Source organism: Hemicordylus capensis, chromosome 2, assembly GCF_027244095.1.
Source record: "Hemicordylus capensis ecotype Gifberg chromosome 2, rHemCap1.1.pri, whole genome shotgun sequence".
NCBI lineage: Eukaryota > Metazoa > Chordata > Lepidosauria > Squamata > Cordylidae > Hemicordylus > Hemicordylus capensis.
In genome coordinates, this window is record NC_069658.1 from 171,279,797 (window position 1) to 171,304,424 (window position 24,628).

Here is a 24,628-nt window from a genome sequence, read left to right on the forward strand (position 1 = left end):
AGGCACAGATTTACCTAAAATAACTCTGTCCACTTTATGGAGTGTTTGAATTCTTACATTGCAACAGGTGATGGCCAAGGCAGAAGCTTGTACGCTCAAAAGTGGTATTTGGTTCCCACCCCAGCAGCATTTTCACATACTTTATAGGGACCAGATCCCAGATCCAGGTCTCTGGAAAGTGTGTCCTTGGTTTCTCTTGCACTTTGGTGTTTGCAGAATCTTGAATCCCAGGCCCTGCTTCAGACTGAGGACCAGCCATTCCAAGCGCAATAGGTATTCCAGCACCAAACGAATATGCTAAGAAGCAATAAAATACATCTGTCAGTAAAGATGGCCAATGTCTAGTGTGCTTGTCGAAGGGTTTTTAATTAGTGCAAAGCTGCTGCACTAGCTAGTTCTTGCTCTCCTGGCTGAGACTGGATGTATCTCCCACAACTCATAACTGTTAAGGAACTTTCTAGCAAAGGAACATTCACATGATGAGAGTGATTCTTACCATGTGTTTTGTAAAGCCTTCTCTCAGGATGTGGTAAATCGCAAAGCACTGGCTTTTTAACTTTGGTGTTGGTTAAAAGTTTCATCCTCAGTTGCTGTAGATACCAAGGAAAGCAAAAGTAAGCAAGGGATGGCAAGAGAAAAAAATACAATGGAAGAAAATCTCTACAGAGATTTGAAGTTAATGTAGGGAAAGCCAATGTTTTCCATGCAGCCCTGTTTTGTGTTACATGGTTTGACAAATAAATCCAAAGAAACTATCCCATAATAGGTGCTGTTACCTATTTCACTGAGGACAGGTTTCACTGGGGACAAGTCTCTTTTTTTCTTATTGAGGAAGGAAAATTGTTGTCACTTGCCAAATGTTTACTATTATAGAGGGAGCCACGGCTTAAGATAAGTTAAACTTGTCACTCACTCTTCTGCTAAAGGCTTGCATGGCAATCGAGCAACACAATGGCCTACCCTGGCACATCCAGCCATGACAAGTGACACATCCACATCTACAAGCAGGCAGAAAAAGAGGCCCTCCCAACATTTAGGCCAGATTCTGAACTGGAATGCTTTCTCTGGAAAGAAATAGGACCCCATAGCAAATAGAGTGAGAGATGCTCATTCTTGTTCATATGTCAATCAAGGAGAATGGAGGAGATATACCCTGTCTGAAGCAAAGCTTCCTTTGGGTTCCCATATTTTTCAGCAAGTCTTGAATGCCATCTCTGTTTGAATAGGGTGTAGCCCTTTTCACTTTCGGTTCTTTAGAAAAGCACAAAATCTTCATCTCAAGGAGGCCTGTGTTAGTCAGCTTTCAAGTCTCCATTATGTTCACAAATGCCAAGACTGCATGTAAACCACAAAATTAAAACAAGACTGGAGGGGTCATGGCTCAGTGGAACAGCATACAGAAGGTCCCAGGTTCAATCTCTGGCATCTCCAGTTAATAGGCTCACAGGGCTGGGAAATGCCTCTCCGTACCTGAGCATCTGGAAAGCTGCAGCCAGTCAGAGTAGAATAGACAACATTGGGATAGACAGACCAATGGTCCAGCTCAGTGTGAAGCAGCTTCATATGCTCATGATTCCTACATGAGATCTTATGTGGCTGCATTTGTAGATACCCATGCAACTGTTGTTTGTTCTTTGTCAGACACATATTCTCATCTTAAGGTCACCACATGAGAGGATGTCTGAAAGACTTCCAAGTCACCACTGCATTTGTTCTGTGTGGTTGTAATCCAACTAAACTATACATGCATATGGTGAAAAACTTTATGTACAATGAGGGATTTTTTGGAAGTTTTTATTGCAGGGTTGACACTACTGAACAGCCATACAACTTTTCAGTTTAAATTTTAAATTGAAAATGAGAATGCTTTTTCTTCAAAGATACCCCCTCCCTGACCTTGGGAATCACTAAAAGCATAGTAGGGACTGTTGGTGGTCTCAGTGTCACTTCCATGAAACTAATAGAAACTCAGTCAAGGGTTGGAAGAACGCTGGCCCAGGAACAGATGCCACTACTCACCTTAAACAGACTATAGACGTCACCCTGGCTTTGATACCAGGGGCCTGGAATGAAAGACCGTTTTTGCCTATTACTGGTCAGAGGATCCACAGGAGGCAGACAAGGATATGGCTCAAAATCTTCCAAATGATAGTCAAATCCTCTCGCTCCAATTGTATCATAATAATAGAATCGTTCATTATATATCTGAAATCAGAGATCACTGGTATGATGACCACACACACACACACGTACGTTATCAAAGCTGATAATGCAGGACTGCAGAGGTACTGCAACAATGATATACAGTACTCCATAAGTGACACAGAGAGGTATGACTCTTAGGGGAGTCATAAGATAGAAGGGAATAAAACATCCCAGTCAAACCCAAGCCCATGCATCATCTGCCTACAGACCTGGGGGTAGATGAGGCAGGGGTGCTGCAGAAAGATGCCTGCAGAACAAACACATACAAGGAAACAAAGTTACACCCTGCAAAAGAATTTTTATAAAGTCACCTTCTAATAATCTAAGAACAACCACCACCATACACATTTGAGACAGGATCAGCAGCCAGTTTGATTTTGAAGGAAAATGACTTCTGATCTCAAATATGGTTATTAGACTCTGAGCACGTATATGTATATCTGTATCTATATCTATATACACACATACGTGCATCCTCAGACTTCCATGAAGTTGGTTGGTTGGTTGGGCCATCCCAAGCCACTCAACATCCTGCTTGTAATTTGAAAATCCCTGATGCCTCCAACCTCAAGCAAAGAGAATTAATCCAATGTAATATGCATGTAATACCAGTTATAAATGTAATTCTCTTAATATAAACATGAATAAGGATAAACTAACATTACCAGTTGAACATTAGGAGAAACTACTAAGTAGTAAGACAATGGAAGCAATTTGGAGCAGGCGAGACCTCCTTTGCTTGAGGTTTTCAAGCAGGTTGGACAGTCATCGGCTGGAGATACTCTAGCACTGAGTAAGGGGTGCCCTAGAAGGACCCTCTAATACCGATTCTATACTTTTTGAGAGGTTTAAAGTGTTCCACACATTTTTAATGCTTTTTATTATATAGAAAGGTAAGAAAAAGGTTACACCTCTGAGCTACCAACTTGTCCAATAACACATAATATGATACTTCACTTCACTTTATTTATGGTCAGTGACCAAAAGAGAGATGTACAGTCATAAATGACATAAAGGTACATAAAATCCTTAAAATAAAAGTATGTGTATGTACCTAAAATTGGCAATTTTTTAAAAGAATACCCTCATGAGTTTGAGAGTCTTATTTTAAAAACCACATAACAGTACTTAGCAACTGTTCTGGAGATTATTGAATCTTCATCGGTTAATAAGTACTTTAAAAGAAGATCCCCGGTTTTCCCCTTCAAATTATTTAGCAAGGGATGGATTAATTGCTGCCTTACATCCTGGTAGAGTGGGCACTTTAATAAAATATGGACCATTGACTCGATCTCCTGGCCTCAAGGACATATGCACTTTTCATAGGGCAATTTGTTATACTTCCCATATAAAAACGCTGAAGGGAAGGCGTTAAACCTCGCCCTAGAGAAAGCCCATCTATGACTGCATTGAGTAATCGTAAACAAGTAGGTAGCTGGGCTTAAGTCTATCTTTAGCTGTACAGATTTGTAAAATTGTGGTAAAATAGCCCTCTCATTTTGTGTTTCTATATCGACCAGTCTTTGCTGCACCAATCTGCGAGCTGTAGTCACACTAGCCTCCAGCAATAAAGCGGGAGATAATCTGCAGCAGGAAAGCTTGTGCATTATTTCCTTGCACCAGGATGCTTGTGGCTTGCTGCCAATAATTTGGGGATTAATCCTGTTGGGGAAAGATGCAGTTTTATCCAATAGTTGATCGATAACATCCAGGCCTTGGACTCCAATTTGAGAATGCCCGCCTCTGGGCAGATCACCGCATTGGACACACAGTTGGGGGCACCAAATAGCTTCCTCAAGAAACCTGTTGGGATTTTTTCTAGTTCACCAAATTTTGCATGCATCCCCAATTAGGCTCCATAAAGTATTTGGGGAACCACCTTGATTTTGTAAAGTTTGATTGCTGCCGGGATATAATTCCCCCCCTTAGACCAGAAAAATCTCATTATTGCTGCAATATTGCGCTTAGCCACTTCAGCCATTGAGCTGATGTGTGCATTCTTGAAGCCATTAGACTGGAAGGTCATCCCTAAATATTTAAATTGTTTGACCTGGTCTATTTTGTGGCCATCGATTGACCAATTATAACTTTGATTACCCTTACCAAAATGAACTATTTTCGTTTTAGTACAATTTATTACTACCTGTTCTTCTTTACAAAAACCAGCCAACACACCCAAGGCTTTCTTCAAGTCTATTCTACTCTGAGACAGAATCACTGCGTTGTCTGCGTACATTAGGATTGGTATGCGTCTATCTGATAATTTGTGCGCATGAATATCTGTTTGTTGTAGACGCTGGATTTGTTCACACAAAAGTTAAATAAAAACGGCGCTAAAATGCAGCCCTGTCTGACTCCCTTATTTGTTGGAATCTTATCTGAGAGATGACCCGCAGGGCTGAGGCGAACACAGAGAGTTGAGTTTTCATGAAACCTATATAATATATAATCGGCCAAAAGCTTTTGCGGGAGTGGTGCTTGCTTTGCATACAGCCACGTGCATGCTGACACTGCATGCAGGCTGCTGGGAGCAGCATTGCAGCCACACATGGCCTTTTGCAAAGTGAGTGGCATGCCCGGAAAAGCAGTGGGGTGGCAAAGGAGCAGGCAGGGACTTGCTTACCTGGTTTTTAAAGGAATCAGTCCCTGCCTTGCTTGTGGCTGCCTGAGTTGGTTCAGGCACATCCCTACAGTGTACATTATGTGATGTAATTTAATAATTTATCAATCATGAAAATCCCATCAATTTCCATAATTTATAAATGTTGCATAATTCAGCATAATATGGATTGGAATGAGAGTTGGGGTAGCGTAGAAATTAAAAGTCTGACTATGACACTTTTGTGTCATGCCGCTACAATGTTCAGTGATTGGTACATGGCCAACCTCTCAGCCAAACCTCAAGGGTTATTTAGCTCATTGTAAACCTGTTTCATGTAAACAACAAACTCCTTGTAAACATGTTTCCTTGTAAACTTATTTCATGGAAACAAGAAGTTCTTACGCAGTAAGCAGTAAAAAGGGTGGCAATCCTGCATAAAAGCCTCTGCAAAACCCATCCAGACCTTTAACTTAAATAGCCAAAAATAAATTTTAGAAGCCAATAGAAAATGAAAATCACACCGGCTGGCATAGTAACTAACAAAGTGCCAGTGCTCCATGAGATGCGCAGGTGCTGTGGATAACCTCCCAGACTAATGTAGCACTGGCACTCATGGTAGAGAAGGGGGATTTCAACTACATCCCCTTCTCCCAGAAGCCCTCTGCCACACCCAAACATATGTCCTTCATGGCTCTGAGAGTCTCAGGGAAATATGGTTGGGTCACTTCCTGGGGAAGGAGAGGTCATTGAAATTTGCACACACACCCTGCACACCACTCATGCTGAGTTAGCATCATCCACAGCACTGGCACATTGCATGGAGCGCTGGCATTTCATGAGGATGTTGGCCAATATTTCTTGACCAATTATTTCAGTTTTATGTTCCCAGATTTATACTGAAGATATTTATTTCAGTAATAGTTAAAAGCCTGCTGATTTTAAGCCTAGGTTTGTGTTAGTGACCAGTGCATAGCCATAGATGTATTCACAGCTTTCCTTAACTCACTTTCCCCTCCTCAGATATAGTTGTAGGATGCAATCATATCTCCTGTCACCTTTCGTTTTGTTTCTTTTAATCCTAAATAGGCAACACTCTCTTACATCTTATACATGAAATGAATTCTTTGTGTTAGTTTTTATGTTGCATTTTGCATTATGTTGTCTTTCTGAAACCTGGATGTGGCTTTAGCAGTGTTTTGTAGACAACTTGCCTCTTTCAGCTATAAACACAGGAATCATCATCATCATCATTATCAAAATACATTTACCCTGCCCCCAGCCACATTCTTTATGTGTGTTTAATATATTTTGATCTTGCTTAAGGTTGTTTCACGGATCTCTGTTTATATACATTGTGTTACCAGGCAGTGCTCAATCATTTTGTGCTCAAAGTAGTATCTTCTTTCAATCTCTTTTCCTCTTTGCTCTTTTCCAGTCAAGGCGTTCCATAGTTGATAAAACTAATTATTTGTCTCAAAATCCGTGATCTTGAAACACTGAATTTAATTCAATTTCTTTTACATTTACATAAATTAAGTTTATAAGATCACTTAATTCATACCTGTAGTGAAGGTATGATATGTGCTATTCTTACATTAATTTTGGTACCCCTTTTGCCTACTTGAGGGGCTTATATTCAACAACTATTCTCCCTCACTTGAATATAGGTCAGGGAGGTATAGGGGAGCAACAGCAGAAGAAATTAATTGAACTTAGCTAGGAAGAATGGTCTTCCTCACTTTTTCTGGTGTCAAAGTTTCATTCTCCTTCAGGATGACACTCTTGTCCACAGTTTTGAGAGCACACAATGCACCAGGAGCAGCTTCTACTTGCAGATTGACATTTGATCCTGGAACCTGCTCTTCTTCTGAGAAGCCCAGTGTCACCTATGGAGTGTGATAAGATGAACATTTACCAAAAAAGAAAGAAAGAAACCTGCATAGACAGTGAATAGTATATAATACCTAAGAGAGTTGTGGGGGGTAAGGGGTGCCATTCACGCTAGCCATTTTCTCCATTGCCAAAACCATTCGGCTCTTTTTAACAGATAATCCAGGTATTGCATTCCTGGTTGTTCCTGGTTGTTTTCCTATATTTCTCAAAGTCTGGGTTTATTATAATTGCTTTTACTTTTACCACAATTATTCATTAAAGTGTGAATGGACTGTAACACTATTGTTTTACTTGATATGGAGGACTGGTCTCTGTCTCCAGTGAAATCCACCTTGTCCACAGCAGTCCCTATTATTTATTATTTATCATCATCATCATCATCATCATCATCATCATCATCATCATCATCGTTGAAACTGACAAAGATGTTCCCTCTTTCTGCAGCAGTCCAGAGAAACCAGATGAAATCATGCATAGTGCACAAACAGGTTAATACTTTTGCAGCCGATATCCAAGAGTTGTTTTCCACTCATCTGAGAGTTGGACGGCACATGTTAAATATGTTATTCAGAATGCACAGCAAAGCACAACAGAGACATAGGTTTGAGGTGGTATAGAAATATGTGGAATTAATTAATTAATTAATTAAGAGGGGGCTTTTTGAAGCTAAAGGAGCTTATTATAGTCCTGCAGCTCTGAAACTCTTTGAAGTAAAAGCTCTTTCTCAGTTATTACACAGAGCTCAACTTGGATTATATTCTATCCCTCCTTACTGGAAGTAGTTCAATCCAAGTTTTAGAGGAAATTCTTCAGGTCCCAAAGTGTGCCCCAAATGCAGTTCTTAGGCTGGAGGTAGGCATATTCAAGGTAGAATCTGGATTACTACATTCAAAAGGAAAAGGAAAGATTGTGCCATCGAGTCAGTGTCGACTCCTGGTGACCACAGAGCCATGTGGTTTTCGTGGTAGAATACAGGAGGGGTTTACCATTGCCTCCTCGTGCACAGTATGAGCCTTTCAGAATTTTTCTTTACTGCTGCTGCCTAATATAGGAGTTTCCCAAAGTCTGGGAAACATACCAGCGGGGATTCTAACTTTTTACTGCAGTCAACTACTGGCTAAAACTTAACAATTTCCATATGGAAATCATTTTATTCTTTCCATTCTTCATGGTGCTGTCATCTCCGGTTGAAACTTGTATTTTATGGCCTTTCAATGGGATCACTTTTGACAATTGGCTTTAAGAGAGCCAAGGGATCCATCCAATTAAGCACAAGTGATGTTGACCATCAGAATCATTGATTTGGTTCCCAGATATTTTAATTTAGCCTTTGTGAGGTGTTTGCTTTGCCCACGGTGGTATTGCTTGGGAGATATGGGGAAATTCCTTTTCATGAGAGAATCTGCTCTGGTGGTTCTAGTGCTATTGAAACTATCAAGCGTATTCTTTTGAATTGTCCCTTTTACAGAGGATTATGAGGCTTGCATGTCACGCCATCTATAGCTTTATATCTTGGATGTACAGAAGCTTCTCATATGATCTTGTTACTTTCTGGTCTAAATTTGGAAATTTATTCTAAGATTGCAAAATTCTGTGCTGCAGTTTGTAAGATCATACAGCATAGGCTTTAGATGGATATTACTGAATAGTTGTTTGTTCGATTTCTATGCTGTCCTTCCAAAAATGGCTCAGGGTTTACACAGAGAAATAATAAATAACTAAGATGGCTCCCTGTCTCCAAAGGGCTCACAATCTAAAAAGAAACATAGGATAGATAGACACCAGCAACAGTCACTGGAGGTATTGTGCTGGGGGTGGATAGGGCCAAAGTTATAGTTGGATACTATGACTTAGTGGACCATTGGCTAGTGGACATTTTCTTTTTTAATTTTAATGTTAATTTTATGTTGTTGGTTGTTCAATTTTTATACCGAATAAATAAGTTATATTAGACATGTATGTTGTTGGTTGTTTTTCCCCTTCATCTTCTTCCTGGTTATGTACCAAATCAAAGTTACTACTAGGGGTGTGCATTTTGGAATTTTCTTGTTTCGATTTGTATCCGAATCGAAACACCCCCGTTTTGTTTTGTACCCACATTTTCTGAATCCGAATCAGCCCTGTTTTGTTTTGTAGCCAAATTTTCCAAATCGATTTGGATTTTTAAAAAGGGTCCCAGGGCAAAAAGAGTGAGTGGTGGTAGTAGTGTCCAATGGGTGGAAGCTACCACCCAAATTTCAAAGGAATTAGGCAAAGGGCTGATTTTTTGTGAATTTTTTAAGTTTACACATCTTTGAGAATTTTCCCATAGGGAATAATGGGGATTCCAGCAAATGTATCGCTTCAAATCAAGGGGAAAGGGATGACCCAGAGTGGAGTGTGTTGGGTGGTAGTGTCCAATGGGGGCAAGGAAACTTCCAGAATTATCTCAAAAGAATTAGAAACATAGGAAACTGCCATATACTGATTCAGACCATTGGTCTATCTAGCTCAGTATTGTCTTCACAGACTGGCAGCTTCTCCAAGGTTGCAGGCAGGAATCTCTCTCAGCCCTATCTTGAAGAAGCCAGGGAGGGAACTTGAAACCTTCTGCTCTTCCCAGAGTGGCTTCATCCCCTGAGGGGAATATCTTGCAGTGTTCACACATCAAGTCTCCCATTCATATGCAACCAGGGCAGATCCTGTTTAGCTATGGAGACAAGTCATGCTCAGCCACAAGACCAGTTCTCCTCTCCATTGGGCAAAGGGCTGATCTTTTGTGAATTGTTGAAGTTTATGTGTCTTTTAAGATTTCCCCCATAGGGAATAATGGAAGTTTCAGCAGCCCCATAATTCCAATTGGGGGGCACTGGGGTTTCCCAGAGCGAGGGATTGTGTAGTGCACATAGGGTGCCAACCACCTCCATACCCACAAGCCCTTGGGGTACTGGGTTTTGTGTTTCTGAGGTGTTCATTGTAGATTCTCTGGTAGCATATGAGATTTTCAGTGAAAAACAAGAATCCACTCTCATATGCTACCAGAGAATCTACACTCAGAACACCACAGAAACAACAGAACCCAGCACCCCATGGGTTAGCAACCCTTCCCCTGGCCAATGTGGGGTCAGTAAAGAGTGGCAAGAAGCAAAAGAGCCAATGGGGAACAAGGAGGGAATTGTCAGCAGGTCAGCCCATGATTTAGGTCACCGATCAGAAGGCTGGAAGGGTGGGAAATTCAAAGAGATGTCAAACACAAAATGGAGACTGACTCAGAGATCACTACAAAATGGAGGTCCGAAACAACAAAACGTTTTGTAGCCGAAACAGGGACTTTTTGTTTTGTATACAAAACTTTTGGATCTGGAAAATGGGTGTTTTGTTTTGTCTACAAAATACCCGAAACAGGCTGTTTTGGGTACAAAATGTTTTGTATCCAAAATGTTTCGCACATCCCTACCTAGTTACTACTACTAGGCCATGAAATCTAATCCATGTACCAAAATCTGAAGGGGAAAAAAGTGGCTCAAATTACAGAATATATTTTACCAACATTTGTCTAGTGGGGGCCCCTGCCGGCCTTACCGGCTCCGACGTTCCTTCGTCAGCCAAGGGGCAGGCGGCCAGGTAGCGCAGCCCGACGAGTGGCCAGCCAAGACTCTGCAAGACCAAGGAGCCAGGCTAGAGAGGCCAGGGGAAGGGTGAGGGCAAGTGAGGGAGGAAGCAGCAGCAGACAGAGGCGCAGCTGAGGGGGATAAGGGTAAGAACAGGGTGGAGGTCCAATCAGTGGGGACATGGGATGCATCAGTTTTCAAGAGGGATTTAAGGCAGGCGCAGCCAGTGATGAGGGGCAGTTGGAGGATGAGTGGTGGAGGCCTCTGGAAAGAGACTGCCACAGTGATCCCAAGGAGCCTGGAGGAAGATGAATTGGGCGAATCAAACCCCCTCCCTTTAAAAAACTCTGAGGCCCTGCCTGGGGGAGGTGAGAGGGAGAAGTAAAACAAGAGAATGGCTGTGGAGAGACCACGGTCATGACAGAACAAATAATGACAATTTATTATAATGACAAATTAGTGAACAAAGATTTGTGAGGAGCTATACATCCCTGGTTAATAACAATACAAGTTGTTACATAAGGTGGAGTTATGAAAACATTTACAGATTATTAAATTCACTATTGTGCAAGAGCTCAAATACTTGTCATGGTCCCGACTCTTCCATCACAACTATCCAGATTGGACAATGAGTGCTCTGAGGACTCCAGACCCCCTTGAAGGTCCATCACACCCTTGTCCTGAGGGGCTGCTCATGGACTCACACTTGGAGCCATCTGTGCCAAGCCAGAATGAAGGAGGCTCAAAGGAGGGGGCACCTGAAGAGACACCAGTCCCTGAGGCCACTACACCCTGAGGCCATATCTCTGACCTCACCCTCTGACTCAGAGGACTCTCTGGCCCCTCAACCTGTGATAAAGGAATGACCCCCTTGCTGCAAGGGTTTCTGTCTAGAAATGTCACAGCCCTTTTAAATGGTTACACTCTTAGGAAGCAGGGGGAGGATCCTGAGGCAGAACTACATAAGATCTCCATTTGGGCTAACAGTTGCTGAAGCAACATCATTATGGAAGCTCTCAGCCTGATCCCTATGCCCTGTTCTCGGGATTCCTGGTTATGATCCTTGCACTGCCTGACTTTGCTTTTGTCTGCTCCCATGTATTGTCCTTGGCCTCTGTCCCTCTGCTTGTTGATCATGCCTATTCCTGTGGATTGTTTTCTGGTGCAGGACCCTTGCTTGTGTGACTTTGACCTCATTTGCTCCTATGGACTGACCACAGACTACTGACTCTAGGCTTGGCAACCCAGACTTGATTGTTCCTAGTGTTGACAGACACTTTTGTTCCTGAAAGACAGAGTATGCCCATGTGCTCTGTAAGATTGACTGACACACAGTGACAATTTTCCAATCTTACACAGGGGCACACCAAGGTAATTTGGGCACCTGGACTGCTCTGCCACAAGCCCCCCGCCCCACCGTGTGAGAGGCCCCCACAAAACCACCTTTGTGGGGCCCACTCTGCCCAATTTCCACTATTTTGTTTATTCCCCTGGTGGCAGAGAGACCAGAGTGATGCTGGTCCCGTCCGTTCAGGCCAGTGTCTTTAACAAACTGGGAGACATGCCTGTGCAGTTGCAATCATTGCAAGTGGGCGATGGGGAGGGTAGAAGAGTGGGCATGGGGTTGGCTTCCAGAGGCCCCCGGCCCCAGCCGTTTGGAGGGCCCCCCCAGACCTTGGAGGACCAGACTGAGTCCCCAAGGTCCAGGAGTTAGTGCGCCTCTGATCTTACAGAGCACTTCTGGAGTCCTCTGTGCATGTTAGAGGGCTGAGGGAGCTGCATGAGGGCTCCTGCTGTGTGCCCACAGAGTCTCAAAAGTTCACTTCATTAGTCAGGCTGTCTGCCAACAAAAATGAAAGAAGAGACAACCTTGTCTATTTTCATGTAATAGAAGTGTTTGATAAATAATTCAATTTATCAATATTCTAGCAGAAGGCTGGTCATATATAGACCTCAACCAATTTATAAACCCAATACTGAATCAAAACCTATCTAGAACCTGAAAACGGCTGACCATTCATCAAAATTAAAAGTCACTCTGAATCTAAAAATAAAATTCTGCATACCTGGTACAATATGCTTTTTTATACTTGTCACTAAATTACAACCCTTTTTGAGGCTTGGTTAAATAATGTTGGTTAATCTCTTGGTTAATCTCTGGTTAAAGAGGCCCTGAAGGTTTTGTAAACACTGTAGAAACCTGCAAAAACTGTTTGATCAGAGCTGACAGTGGAGCAGAACTATAAGTGAACAACGAATAGCAATGGTTCTTTCATACCATTTTCAGCAGAGCTGTCTCCAGCCATAGTGCACGGTCTCTCCCTGCCCCATAAGCCACTTGTCCTTGGAATAATATACCAACCTTATGTTTGAAGCACTTGTTTATTGTGAACTGCTCCACATCAGCTGCCACCTCGCCATCAACAAACACAGCATACAGCAGAAGCCTGGCAATGGGTGCCAGGTCAGCACTCACGGACAGAGTGAGAGAGAAGGTGCCTTTCAGGTCTGGGTAGTGAAAAGGAAAGACGGTAAGGAGGGAGAGAGCAGATTTAAGTCTATACCACGGAAAAAATAAACTTCTGCTAGATGGGAGTAAAGTAGACCCCATAGATATGTGGGGGGTTTTGAACGTATATCTCACTTGCTGCTTCAGTCTCAAATTGGCTTATAATGTATTATATTTTAATGTAAAACAAAAGCAAACAATAAAATAACAAAAGGAAAATAAATATGCAATAAAAGCATAGTTAAATGCTGGATGACGTCCACAGAACCACTGGATGACATCCAAAGCAATGCACCAAGAAAGCAACAGGAAGACTCATCCAAGTTGCAGGGAAATTTCCTGGTGGTGCAGCATTGGGCATTACGAATGTGCACAAACTTGTTCATGCACTCCTGGGAGGCTGGGGGGGGCTCCTTTAAAGGACATGGAGGATGCCCTTACCTGGCCTGCCGCTTCTCCCCACCAGCGCTCTCCCCAAAAGCGCTGGTGCAGGGCTGCAGCACATCTCCTTGCAGCCCCAGTCAGTGTCGTACCAGAAGTGGCTGATGCACATGCACATGGCACACATGCGCACGCCAGCCACTTCTAGTACGACGCTGACCAGGACTGCAAGGAGGTACACTGTAGCCCCGCACAAGTGCTTTTGGGGAGAGCGTTGGCAGGTGAAAAGCATGGGGACAGGTAAGGGCACACTCCCTGCCCCTTAAAGGAGCCCCCCCCACCTCTGAACCAGCCCAGACGCTGGACCTCCGAACCAGTTCAGCGCTCCATGATAGGAGCGCTGAACTGGTTCGTGCACATCCCTATTGGGCATGCAGTATGGGGGAGCACATTTTGACAGATGGCACTGCCTCCTTTTGTGTCCTGGTTCAACCAAAAATATATCCTTGAGGGTCTTACACCTCTTGGGGAGATATTTTCAGGTGATACAAGCACTTTCAGAGGAAACATGCATGCAGGCACAGACGTAATGGGAAAGCTTTCCACAGCGTGGGCATGTCTTCCATGTGCATCCACAGTGCATTGCTCTGAATATCAGCTACAGTCTAAGAACTGCAGGCTAACCCTCTGCCCTTTTCCCATCCTCTGCTGGGGGAGGGAGTTCCAAAGTCTGGAACTTCTACAGAGAAGATCCTGCCCACACACTTGCTAACCCTAACGGGCAAATGCAATAAATCTAACAAGAATTCTAAATAAGAATTTAGCATCTGCACATGAAGCAAAGCCTCTCCATTAGATCTTTTTACAGGTAGTTTCAAATAGTAGCAGATGGCTCCTCAAGTACCAGGGCTCAACCAGTTTAGGACTTTAAAGACAACAAACAGCACTGACTTACACCTGGAAGCAAATAGGAAGCCAGTATAAAGTGAACAAAATGAGAGAAATATATTATCTGCATTGGCCTCTGACACCCTAACCCTAACCCTGACCACATGAACCAGTTGCAACTTCAAATGCTTTTCAAGGGCAGTCCGACACAGAGCATGTTGCAATACTCAAGTTGGGATGTGATTGGCATAGGTGGTGGAGAAGAGATCTGCCTTCTTGAAGAAGGGAATAGCTAGTGCAACAACAAAGGTTCTGAGAGAAGCGCTCAGTCCTATTCACCACATATGCACACAGGTGTGGAGCCTGTCCACCAGCGGCCCATGTTTGGCCGCAGCAGAGGCCCCGCTCACCCCACTCCCAGCGTCTGACGCCAGATGCAGGGTGTGTGGTCTGGCTCCCTAATGGAGCCACACGACTACATTCGGGAGTTGGAGTCCAGCCGGCGCTGCGTTCACAGCACCAGCCATTTAACTAGACTGGGTCTGGTGCTAGACAGCTTCTCTCAGTATGTGTTCAGCATATAAACTGAATAAAGGAGAAAGTATACATCCTTCTCTTACTCCTTTGCCGATCTGGAACCAGTGTGTTCCACCATGTTCCATCTGGACTGTGGCTTCCTGTCCTGAGCATAGGTTTCTCATGAGAAAAATGAGGTATTCTGGGATGCCCATTTTCCTAAGGATATTTGGCAACTTGACATAGTCAATGCAATCGAAGGCTTTTCTGTAGTCAATAAAGCACATATTGATTTCTTTCTGGCATTCTTTGGCTTTCTCAGTTATCCAGCGTGCATCAGCAATTATGTCTCTTGTTCCTTGGCCTTTTCTGAAACCAGCTTGAATATCCGGCATTTCCATTTCTACGCAGGCTCTAAGGTGCGCTGGATGATCCTGAGCATTATTTTGCTAGCATGGGAAATTAAGGATATTGTGTGATGGTTTGCGCAATCTGTTAAGTCTCCTTTCTTTGGTATGGGTATGTAGACTGACCTCTTCCAATCTGTTGGCCACTGTGTCATTCTCCAAATTTGTTGGTATAGTTTGGTTAGAGCCTTGACTGATTCTTCTTCTGTTGCCTGCCATATTTCTGTACCTATTCCATCAATTCCTGTAGCCTTCCGACTTGGTAATGACCAGAGTGCTATCTAACTTCATCTTCCCATACTAGAGGTTCTTGCAAGTAGGGAATATATTCTAGAGTATCTTGGATGTTGACGTCCCTGCTGTACAGATTTTCAGTATACTCTTTCCACCTCTGTTTGATCTTCTCTGAATCAGTTACTATCTGTCCTTTGGCATACTATCTGTCCCCTTTAATACACTAATTCAAGGTTGGAACCTCCCTCTAGTTCAGAGATCCTTTGAAAAATTTCCCTTGTTTTTCCGTGTCTATTTCCATCCTCAAAGTCTTCACAGATGTCATTGTAGTACTGCTCCTTGTCTCTTCTAACAGCTTTCTGAAATTCCCTTGACTTTCTTGACTTTGGCTTCCCTCCTCTTCTTGGAAATTCCCACCATCTGTTCTGTCATCTATCTTGCCTTCTTCTGTTTCCTGGTCTTTGGCAGTCTCTTTTCACATTCGTCCTTAACAAATTCTTTGATTTCATTCCACAGTTCCTCAGGTTCCCTATCAATGAGGTTCAGAACTTCAAAGCGGTTCCTGATGTTTTCCATGAAAAGGGTGGATACATTCTCAAGATCATATTGTTGAAGCTGGATGGCTTTGTTTTTCTGCTTTAGTTTGACTTGGAACTTGCACATGAGCAGTTCGTGATCTGTTCCACAATCGGCCCCTGGCCATGTCTTTGCTGTTATAACTGAGCTCTTCCACCTCATTGCACCAATGATGTAATCAATTTGGTTTCTGTGAACTCCATCTGGTGATGTCCATGTGTATAGGTGCCTTGTCTGAAGAATGTGTTAGCAATAAAGAGATCAATGGCTTGCCAGAAACTAATAAGTCGTTCTCCTGCTTCATTTCTGTTTCCTAGACCATATAGGTCAACTGTGTTACACGTTCCCATTGTAATTCTGTCTTTGCAGCTTTGGATTTTCTTTTCCCGCATGGCAATGTCAGCTGCTAGATGACCAAAAGGCTTTAGTCTAACCACATCATAAACACCATCCTCAGCTCTTCCTCAGTAGCATGTCGAGTACCATTCAAACTGAGGGGCCCATCATCCAGCACTACATCAACTATCATTCTGTTTTGTCTATCCATGTGGTTTTCTTGGTAAGATACAGGAGTAGTTTACCATTGCCTTCTCCTGAGCAGTATGAAATGACGCCTTTGTCGTTGTCACTGAAGTGATCGTCTGCCTCTAGCACCTTCCTATATCGCTGCTGCCCAATATAGGTGCCTGCTTGCTTTAGCTGGGCAGCTGGGATGACCTTCGTGCTTTGGGTGACCCTACTGAGAGTATACCTCCTGGCGTACTTCGCTCATCCCTCCCAGGAATACCCCACCGCCATGATGAGGCAGCATAGCAGGACTTGGGGGCGCTAATTCTGCTAGAGATCATAAAACACAATTTAGAATAATGGGCCCCTATTCTGGCTTCACTCTTCACCTTCATTGACACACACGGTCGAATTGCCATGGACTGGGGGCTAGTGATCATCATTCCCATATTCAAAAAGGGCAGAAAGGACAACCCCACCACCAACTACATAGAGACCCATTAGCTTGCTCAACACTATCTGTAAGATGATTCCAGTAAGACATCTACAGTGGAAACTCAAGGACTGGCTGGACCAGGAAAATCTCCAGACTGGCTTCAGGGAAGGTCAATCTACAATCAACCAGTGCTTAATTCTTCAGCATCTCATTGAAAAATATTCTCCCTGCAACACAACCTTCCTCTACGCAGCATTTATATTTATTTATTTAATAAAAGATTTAATATACCACCCAATCCTCAGACTCAGTGTGGTATACAAGACAAGAACAGCATCCAAGATTTGAGAGAGAGAGAGAGAGAGAGAGAGAGATTTAAAGGACAAACGCCAGGCGGAAAAGAAATGTCTTCAATAAGATCTTAAAGACTGAAAGGGAGGAGGCAGACTGAATCTGGGGAGGAAGAGAATTCCAAAGTGAAGAGGCAGCAAACATACAAAGCCCTTCCACAGGCCCTAGTACTATGGACCTCTCTGAGACCAGACCAGGGATCAAAAAAAGGGCATCCCGAGAAGATCTCACAAGACGGGACAGAACTGGCTGGGAGAGGCAGTCCTGCAGGTGCTAAGCCCTGAAAGGTTTTAAAGGTGAGAACCAGCACTTTGAATTGGACCCAGAAGCAAATAGGTAACCAATGCAGTGACTGCAAGAGAGGTGTCACACTATCATATCTCCTAGCGCCCATAAGTAGGTGGGCCTCCACATTCTGGACCAACTGCAGCTTCTGGGTCATCTTCAAAGGCAACCCCAGGTAGAGCGCATTACAGTAATCCAGACAAGAGATGATGAGGGCATGAGTTACCGTTGCCAGGGCCTGCCAGTTGAGATAGCGCCGCAACTGGTGGACCAGCCGAAACTGGGCAAAGGTACCTCTGGCCACGGCCTCCACCTGCTGCTTGAGCAGGAGCCATGAGTCCAAGATGACCTCCAAGTCATGGACCACCTCCTTCAGGGGCAGCACAAAGCCATCCAGGAAGAGACTCAGACTCGGCAATTAGCCAGATAGAGGAGTAAACAAAATCAACTCAGTCTTGGAGGGATTAAGTCCCTCCTGTTTTGGCCCTGACAGCCTCCAGACACTGGGCAAGCACAGAAATGGCATATCTGGAGTGGTCTGCGGTGGCAATATACAATTGAGTATCATTGGCGTATTGATGGAATCTCACCCCAAACCAACAGTTGACCTGCCCCAGCAGTTTCACGCAGATGTTAAAGAGAATGGGTGTGAGAACCAAGCCTTGAGGCACCGCACAAAGGGGTGGGCACAGGGCAGAGCATTCTCACCAATACACACTGACTGAAAGCGCCCACTAAGGAAGGAATGGAACCACTGCAAAACAGTGCTCCCAATACCTAATCTGCACAGGCGCTCCAGAAGGATACCATGGTCGATGGTATCGAAAGCCATTGAGAGATCTAAAAGGACCAAGAGAGGGGCACTATCCTCATCAAGGTCACAATACAAATCATCAACTAGAGCGACCAATGCTGTTTCTGTGCTATGTTGTGGCCTGAAATCGGACTGACAAGGATCTAGAAAATCAGCTTCATCCAGAGCTCTCTCAAACTGGGCACCTACAACCTTCTCCAAAACCTTCACAAGGAAAGGAAGATTGGAGATTGGTTTATAATTATCAAGGACCCCTGATCGAGAGAAGTCTTCTTCAAAAGAGGGCTCACCACAGCTTCTTTTAATGCTGTCAGCAAAGACCCCTCACAAAGAGAAGAATTCACCAACTCCTGAAGCCAGGATCTTACATTACAGCCAGCTACTCTAATAAGCCAGGAAGGGCAAGGATCCAGGCTACAGGTCGCAGCACCCATACCAGAAAGAATACTGTCCACAGCCTCAGCAGGCTCAAAAGTATCCCCAGTGACATCACAAGATGACGTCTCCATCATCTCATCGGATCAACTCCCACTGAAGATGAGCGACTTCATCAGCAAAGAATCTAGCAAACATGTCACAGCAGCCAGATGGAACCTCCATTGGATCCGCATTCCCAAGCATGGAACGGGCAATCTGGAATAAGGCCGCTGGACGAGAGTCAGCTGATGCAATAAGAGCAGAGAAGTGAGCAGACTTTGCTGCCCTTATCACCACAGAATATTCCTAAAGATAAGAGAGTAACTGTGCTTGGTTGGCTTCAGCATTAGTTTTCCTCCAGCAGCACTCCAGGCGTCTCTTAAGGTGCTTCATCTCCCTAAGCTCCTGAGTAAACCAAGGAAGCCGGGATCCACGAATCTTGAGAGGCCACTTAGGGGCAATCTCATCCAGAGCCCTCATGGCCTCAGTTCCAGGCCTCAACGAGCTGTGTTGGCGAGGTGCCCACCAGATTGCTGGCAATATCCCCAAGAGCCCTCTGAAAACCATCAGGATCCATAAGGCGCCTGGGGCGGACCATCAAAGTAGGTCCACTGCCCCTGCGGAGGCAAGGAGCAGCAGTAATCTGCATACAGATCAGAGAGTGATCGGACCATGACAAGGGAGAGATGGCTATATCCTCCATATTCAAATCACGTTGCCACTGCTTCAAGAGAAAGACCAGCTCTAAAGTGTGTCCACCCACGAGTTAGGCCTGAGACTACCTGTGACAAGCCCATGGTTGCCATGGAGGCCATGAACTCCTGAGCACACACTGAGGCCCCGCCAAGGACCAGAAGGTTGAAGTCCCCCAAGACCATAAGTCTAGGGATCTCAACCACCAGCCCCACCCCGAGGTCAAGGAGCTCAGAGTGGACAGCGGCTGAGCAGCGAGGCGGCCAGTACATCAGCAGAAGCCCAATCTTGTCACGTAGGTCCAACATCACAAGAAGTCATTCACAGTCAGTCATCTGCAGGGCAGGGCCCCTGACCAATGCAAGATCTTCTTTGAAAAGCACCACCATCCCGCCACCCCGGCCATGGCCTCAGGGCTGATGAAGCACACAGAAACCTGGTGGGCACATCTCGGATAGGGCAACATCCCCATCTGGGTCCAACCAGGTCTCAGTAATGCAAGCCAGGTAGGCCTGTTCCTCCAATAAAAGATCAAAGATGGAGGAGGTCTTATTGCAGACTGACCTGGCATTAAACATCAGCATCCTAAGGCCATGATCACCAGCAATCTGAACACCTGGACCCAGGAAGGAGGGAGGGGGAAGAGAGGACCTGCCTAAGATACCAGGGACTCCTTCCCCTCTGATGACAAGCCCCTCTCCTCCCGCCATACCTCCCAAGGCCCGTCACTGTGAGAATAGGCCACCCAGTCCCCCCATCATCGGAAGAGCCAGCTCCAGAAATAGTCACATGCTGGGGAGCCCTAAAAGGCAAAAAAGAAATTAAAAAACTGAAAACGAAAAAGAACATAAGAAAAATTAAAAGAAATTAAAACAGTAAGCAAACATAGTAAAGAATAAAGTAAAGTGCAGTCTCGACTCAACTAGCAGAAGAGATATTAAGAGAGAGTGGGAGGAGGCAGGCCAGAAGCCACAAGAGAGAGATAAGAAGGTGCAGAAGAGACAGGGGGGAAAGGATGGAAGTCACCTGACCTATTGCAGACCAGGACCAGGTGACGGAAAACTTCAATACATAACGGGGCAAAACAGAAGGGAGGTAGAGAATCAGCACCAGAGGAATTTTGTGACTCAGCAGTGGCAGGTTGCAAAGCAGAAGCTGCATTGGCTGACAGCCCAGAACTACTGGCTGAAAGACCACAAGGATTATCACAGGGAGTCACAGAAGGCTTATCAGAGAAGTTGAAGAAAAAAGAGTCATGAGATACAGAAACATTAAGTTGTGGTGGCTGAGATTGGGCCATAGAGTCCGAGAAAACCCTGATATAACAGCTATCCCAAAGTTTAAGAAAATAACGAAGTTTGAAGCAACATAATGGTACATAAGAGGAGTGAAACACGAACAGCAGTTTCTTAAACCCAGAGGCACTAGGCAAAAAGGTAAACCCAATAAGTTCAATGTCAAACAGTGTCCAGCACAAAAGATGGGACAAAGAGGTGATAATTGAGTTCTTATCAGACCAAGACCCCTGGTTAAAATCATTCTCCACAATAATCAAAACCATTTGCAGAAGCTGTAAAGCCTTGCCCCCAAACGCCAGCAAAGTCAAAGGAATTCCGGGTGGGGGGGAATTCCGGGGAGATAGACCATCACACTCCTGTTCCATCACACTCCCGTTCCATTATAGAACTCAAAGCAGCATTCAACTCCACCTCCTGAGTCAAACTGGGAGAAGCTGGAAGCCTACTTGATTGACTGGTGCCTGTTATACTTAATACACATCCTACTTGCAGACATGTCACTCAAAGTAAAGTGCAACCCACCAGGTCACCTTTCAGGAAGTCATCCGCCACCCACAATTCCTTCAGACAAGAGGAGGCCATTACATACCTGCAGCCCTCAAACTGTTCAAAATCAAGCAGCTGGCACAACTCCTCTATAGCGCCCAGTTGGGCCCCTTTTCCAACTTTGCCCCATTGGAGCTCATAAAGTACAAATTTCTAAGAGCAGCTCTTCAAGTCCCAAGATGTGTCTACAACACCACCTCGTGCCTGGAGACAGGCCTGATGAAAGCGGAGGCCAAAGTGTGGATGGCCATACTCAACTTTTGGCTCAGACTAGCCATCTGCCTCCTAGGTCTTGTCCCCCGCTAACCTTATGGGATAACTCTCAATCCAATTGGAAATGGACAATCAAGACAAAAAAAATATTCCCTGAGCCTCTCCCCCCATTCCCTACTTGACATGGGCTATGATCAGGCCAAAGCACTCATCAAACAGAACATAACAGACATAGAGGCAGGTCTCATGATCCATGAGACCCGCTTTCTGCAAAACTGCGGGGAGAGCAGGCTAAGCCCACTCTCTGCGCAGACGACCGAGCAGGGAGCCCTGGCTGGCTGGATTGGCCACCCACATGGTTGCCGGGTCCATGACAGAGCTGGCGGGGGCTGTGGGGAGCGAAGGTTGTGTGGCCCCCAGAAGCCCCAGTATGCCCTGTGCGAGCGTGCAGGGCATACTGGGGAGACCCCTGGAGCCGGGAGGCAGCTTTTCACCTCCCGGTCGGGGGACTACTCACGAGTAGCTGTGGTGCGGAGCCACACCGTGGCTACTCACGAGCAGATAGCCCGGGTTTGCGGAGCACTCACTCCGCAAAGCTGAGCTAAGGGGCATGCTATTTGAGCGAGTTAGCCGCTCAAGAACCACTGGGCTCGCTTGCGGCGAGCCTGATTTTTGTTAATCATGAGAATAGCCCCATAGTTAGTTAGTTGTTTGTTTACGATCTTAGATCAAACAAAATAACAGACATAGAGCACCAAAATGATCACAGCAGAGCTCCAAACGTCCTCATCAGTGAAGGACTCAGATATTCTGCCACCCCTGTAGCATACCTAACACAATTAGGAGTTTGAAATCACAGAAGGGCCTTCACCCTGGCACGATGCCATGCCTTTTCCTCAGCTGAGCTTGAAGGCCATTACAGAAAGATCCCACTCTTGGAGCAACAGTGCCCCTGCGACTCGGGCAACCTTCTCCATTGTCCTCCTTCATTGTTCATACTACAGAGACATTCGCTCCACCCCCATCCTACCGCTACTACACAAGTATCCAGGACGTAAAAGCCAATTTTACACCTCTCTGCTGCTCTCTGACACATATCCAATAGCTGCCAGCTATCACATATAACGTTGCCAGGTTCTGCATGGCAGCATCTAAAATCTGTCAGATGTTGACAGGTAGCAGGTCCTGCTAGATTGAGCACAGCACCCAACCTTATAGCATAGTTCCAGCACGCTCATCACTCTCTTCCACAGTGTGCCACATGGAAGCCTTGCACTTTTACAATCTTATGGTCCCATAACTTCATAACTTACAGAATAGTATAGTCTTGCAGTTTTATCCCTTATGCCTTTTATGTCTTTTAAGCCTTTTACAGCTTGCAATTCGTCTCTTTATGCTGGTCTATGACCGTAAAAAAGGTGATTTGTTTGATACTTACTCTCATCCTTGCCAATTGGTACCTGCTTCTGTCCACTGGTAACAATTTTCCCTCTTGATACAACCTGCAAGGACATTATACATTAGGCATGAAGTAACAGCCCAGTCCCTGACACTGCAGAAAACTAGACAGGTGAAAAGAGGAAAATGTGGGAAAGGAAGAGCTCAGAGCTCCCACATGTCTAATTGTGCCCTTAGTGATACAGCTGAAAAACAAAATGTGTTTCCTTCAAGGTTCATGAAATGAATGTGAAATATTCCGTGAAGAAATAAGACAGTGACAGTGACATACAATGGGTAGAGGTGACATGCTGTAGCTGGGGATGGAAGAGAGAATAGGCTTCATCTGGGAGAGGGCCCTGGGCTGTTATGTTATGTTCTTTCTTTCCTTTTTATCCTATCTGTCTTTTGGAGTCATTCATTCTTTTTCTCATGCTACTTCAGAGGTTTCTACAAACTGTTAAATACTAACCAAGTAATAGAAATCCACATGGTCAGCTGCAGGGTCCAGTTCTTTCCTGTCAAGGATATAATCCACCAGTACTTCCTGATCCTTTTCACATGGCAGCTCATTCTCCAAATTCTGGATCTCAATGAAGCTATTGCTCTCTGAGTAGAAGGGCTTCAGCCATCTGAAAGCTTCATTAAGCATTATACCAAGGGCAGTGGCATCACCTTGGGTCACATTAAAAATAGAGTATCTGCCCTGTGAAGCAAAACGGTACAGCAGAGGTCAGAAACAACCAGTGGGTCAAAAATCATTAAATAAATCAAACTTTATTATGGTCAATAGATTAGCAAAGAGAGTACATGAATAAAATAAAAATACAATTAAAAATATCAAAGGTGTTTGGGAGGGACATGTAAAACCGATTCATGATAGGGAGGACCAGATGCTTTCCACAAGGTCCAACATTGAAGCAATTGGAAGGTGCACTGCACTCCTGTCTCACAGATCATTGGGAAATGGCAGGGGGAGACAAATATGCTCCTCAAAGGTTTTTAGATGCTCTTCAAAAACAGGCAAACCACACCATTTTCAGTGGCTGGTTGGCAACACTTAAATGGGTTCCTACAGCATGTTTTCTGCTATAATAAACATGGTGTGACAAATAAAAAGCTTCAGTCATTGTAATCAAGTAAAGGTAAAGTGTGCTGTCAAGTTGGTGTCGACTCCTGGCGACCACAGAGCCCTATGATTTCCTTTGGTAGAATACAGGAGGGGTTTACCATTGCCATCTCATGTGCAGTCTGAGATGATGCCTTTCAGCAGCTTTCCTATATCACAGCTGCCTGATATAGGTGTTTCCCATAGTCTGGGAAACATACCAGCGGGGATTCGAACCAGCAACCTCTGGCTTGCTAATCAAGTCAGTTCCCCACTGCGCCATTAGTCGCTGGGGGGGGGGGATGCAATGGCTTTTTTTCTCTATCTGAACCTGTTAGTTGCAGAGCATTATGATGAACCTGCAGATGCTGTTGATCAAGGACTAGTGAAATTCTCTAGTCTTCCTTGTTGTTTTCATTTATGTAAACCACCTTGAGTCTAAGGAAGTCAGGCAGTCAATAAATTTGCTAAATAAATACAAATAAATAAATAAAAGCAGTTTGCTATCTCATAGGCCTGTGAAAATTTGGATTTGAAAATTTGGATTTTATCCAAAATTGAGAAAAATTGGTAAAAATAGGTAATCTGAATATGATTTCCCCCTGAAAATTGGATCAATAAAGTCAGAATTAATTCTGAAATGTTAAAACTAATATCCGAAATTTGTCAGAATTTTTCAAATTTGGAAAATGGTGCCATTTTAAAATCTGCCAAAAATAGGT

General features: G+C 44.4%; 1 protein-coding gene across 8 annotated transcripts in view; it reads right to left on the minus strand.

Annotated features, from left to right (window-relative positions):
- The window catches only part of LOC128345901 (alpha-2-macroglobulin-like protein 1), a 137,573-nt gene that overhangs the window by 58,369 nt on the left and 54,576 nt on the right, over positions 1-24,628 (minus strand). For all 8 annotated transcript variants that reach the window (XM_053298538.1, XM_053298535.1, XM_053298536.1 and 5 more), the window contains 7 exons: positions 23,271-23,504; positions 22,800-22,863; positions 12,653-12,798; positions 6,547-6,693; positions 2,020-2,205; positions 497-590; positions 141-297 (listed from right to left, as the gene is read on the minus strand). In XM_053298538.1, the coding sequence (XP_053154513.1) occupies positions 141-297; positions 497-590; positions 2,020-2,205; positions 6,547-6,693; positions 12,653-12,798; positions 22,800-22,863; positions 23,271-23,504 (1,028 nt within the window). The remainder of the gene's footprint in view (positions 1-140; positions 298-496; positions 591-2,019; positions 2,206-6,546; positions 6,694-12,652; positions 12,799-22,799; positions 22,864-23,270; positions 23,505-24,628) is intronic.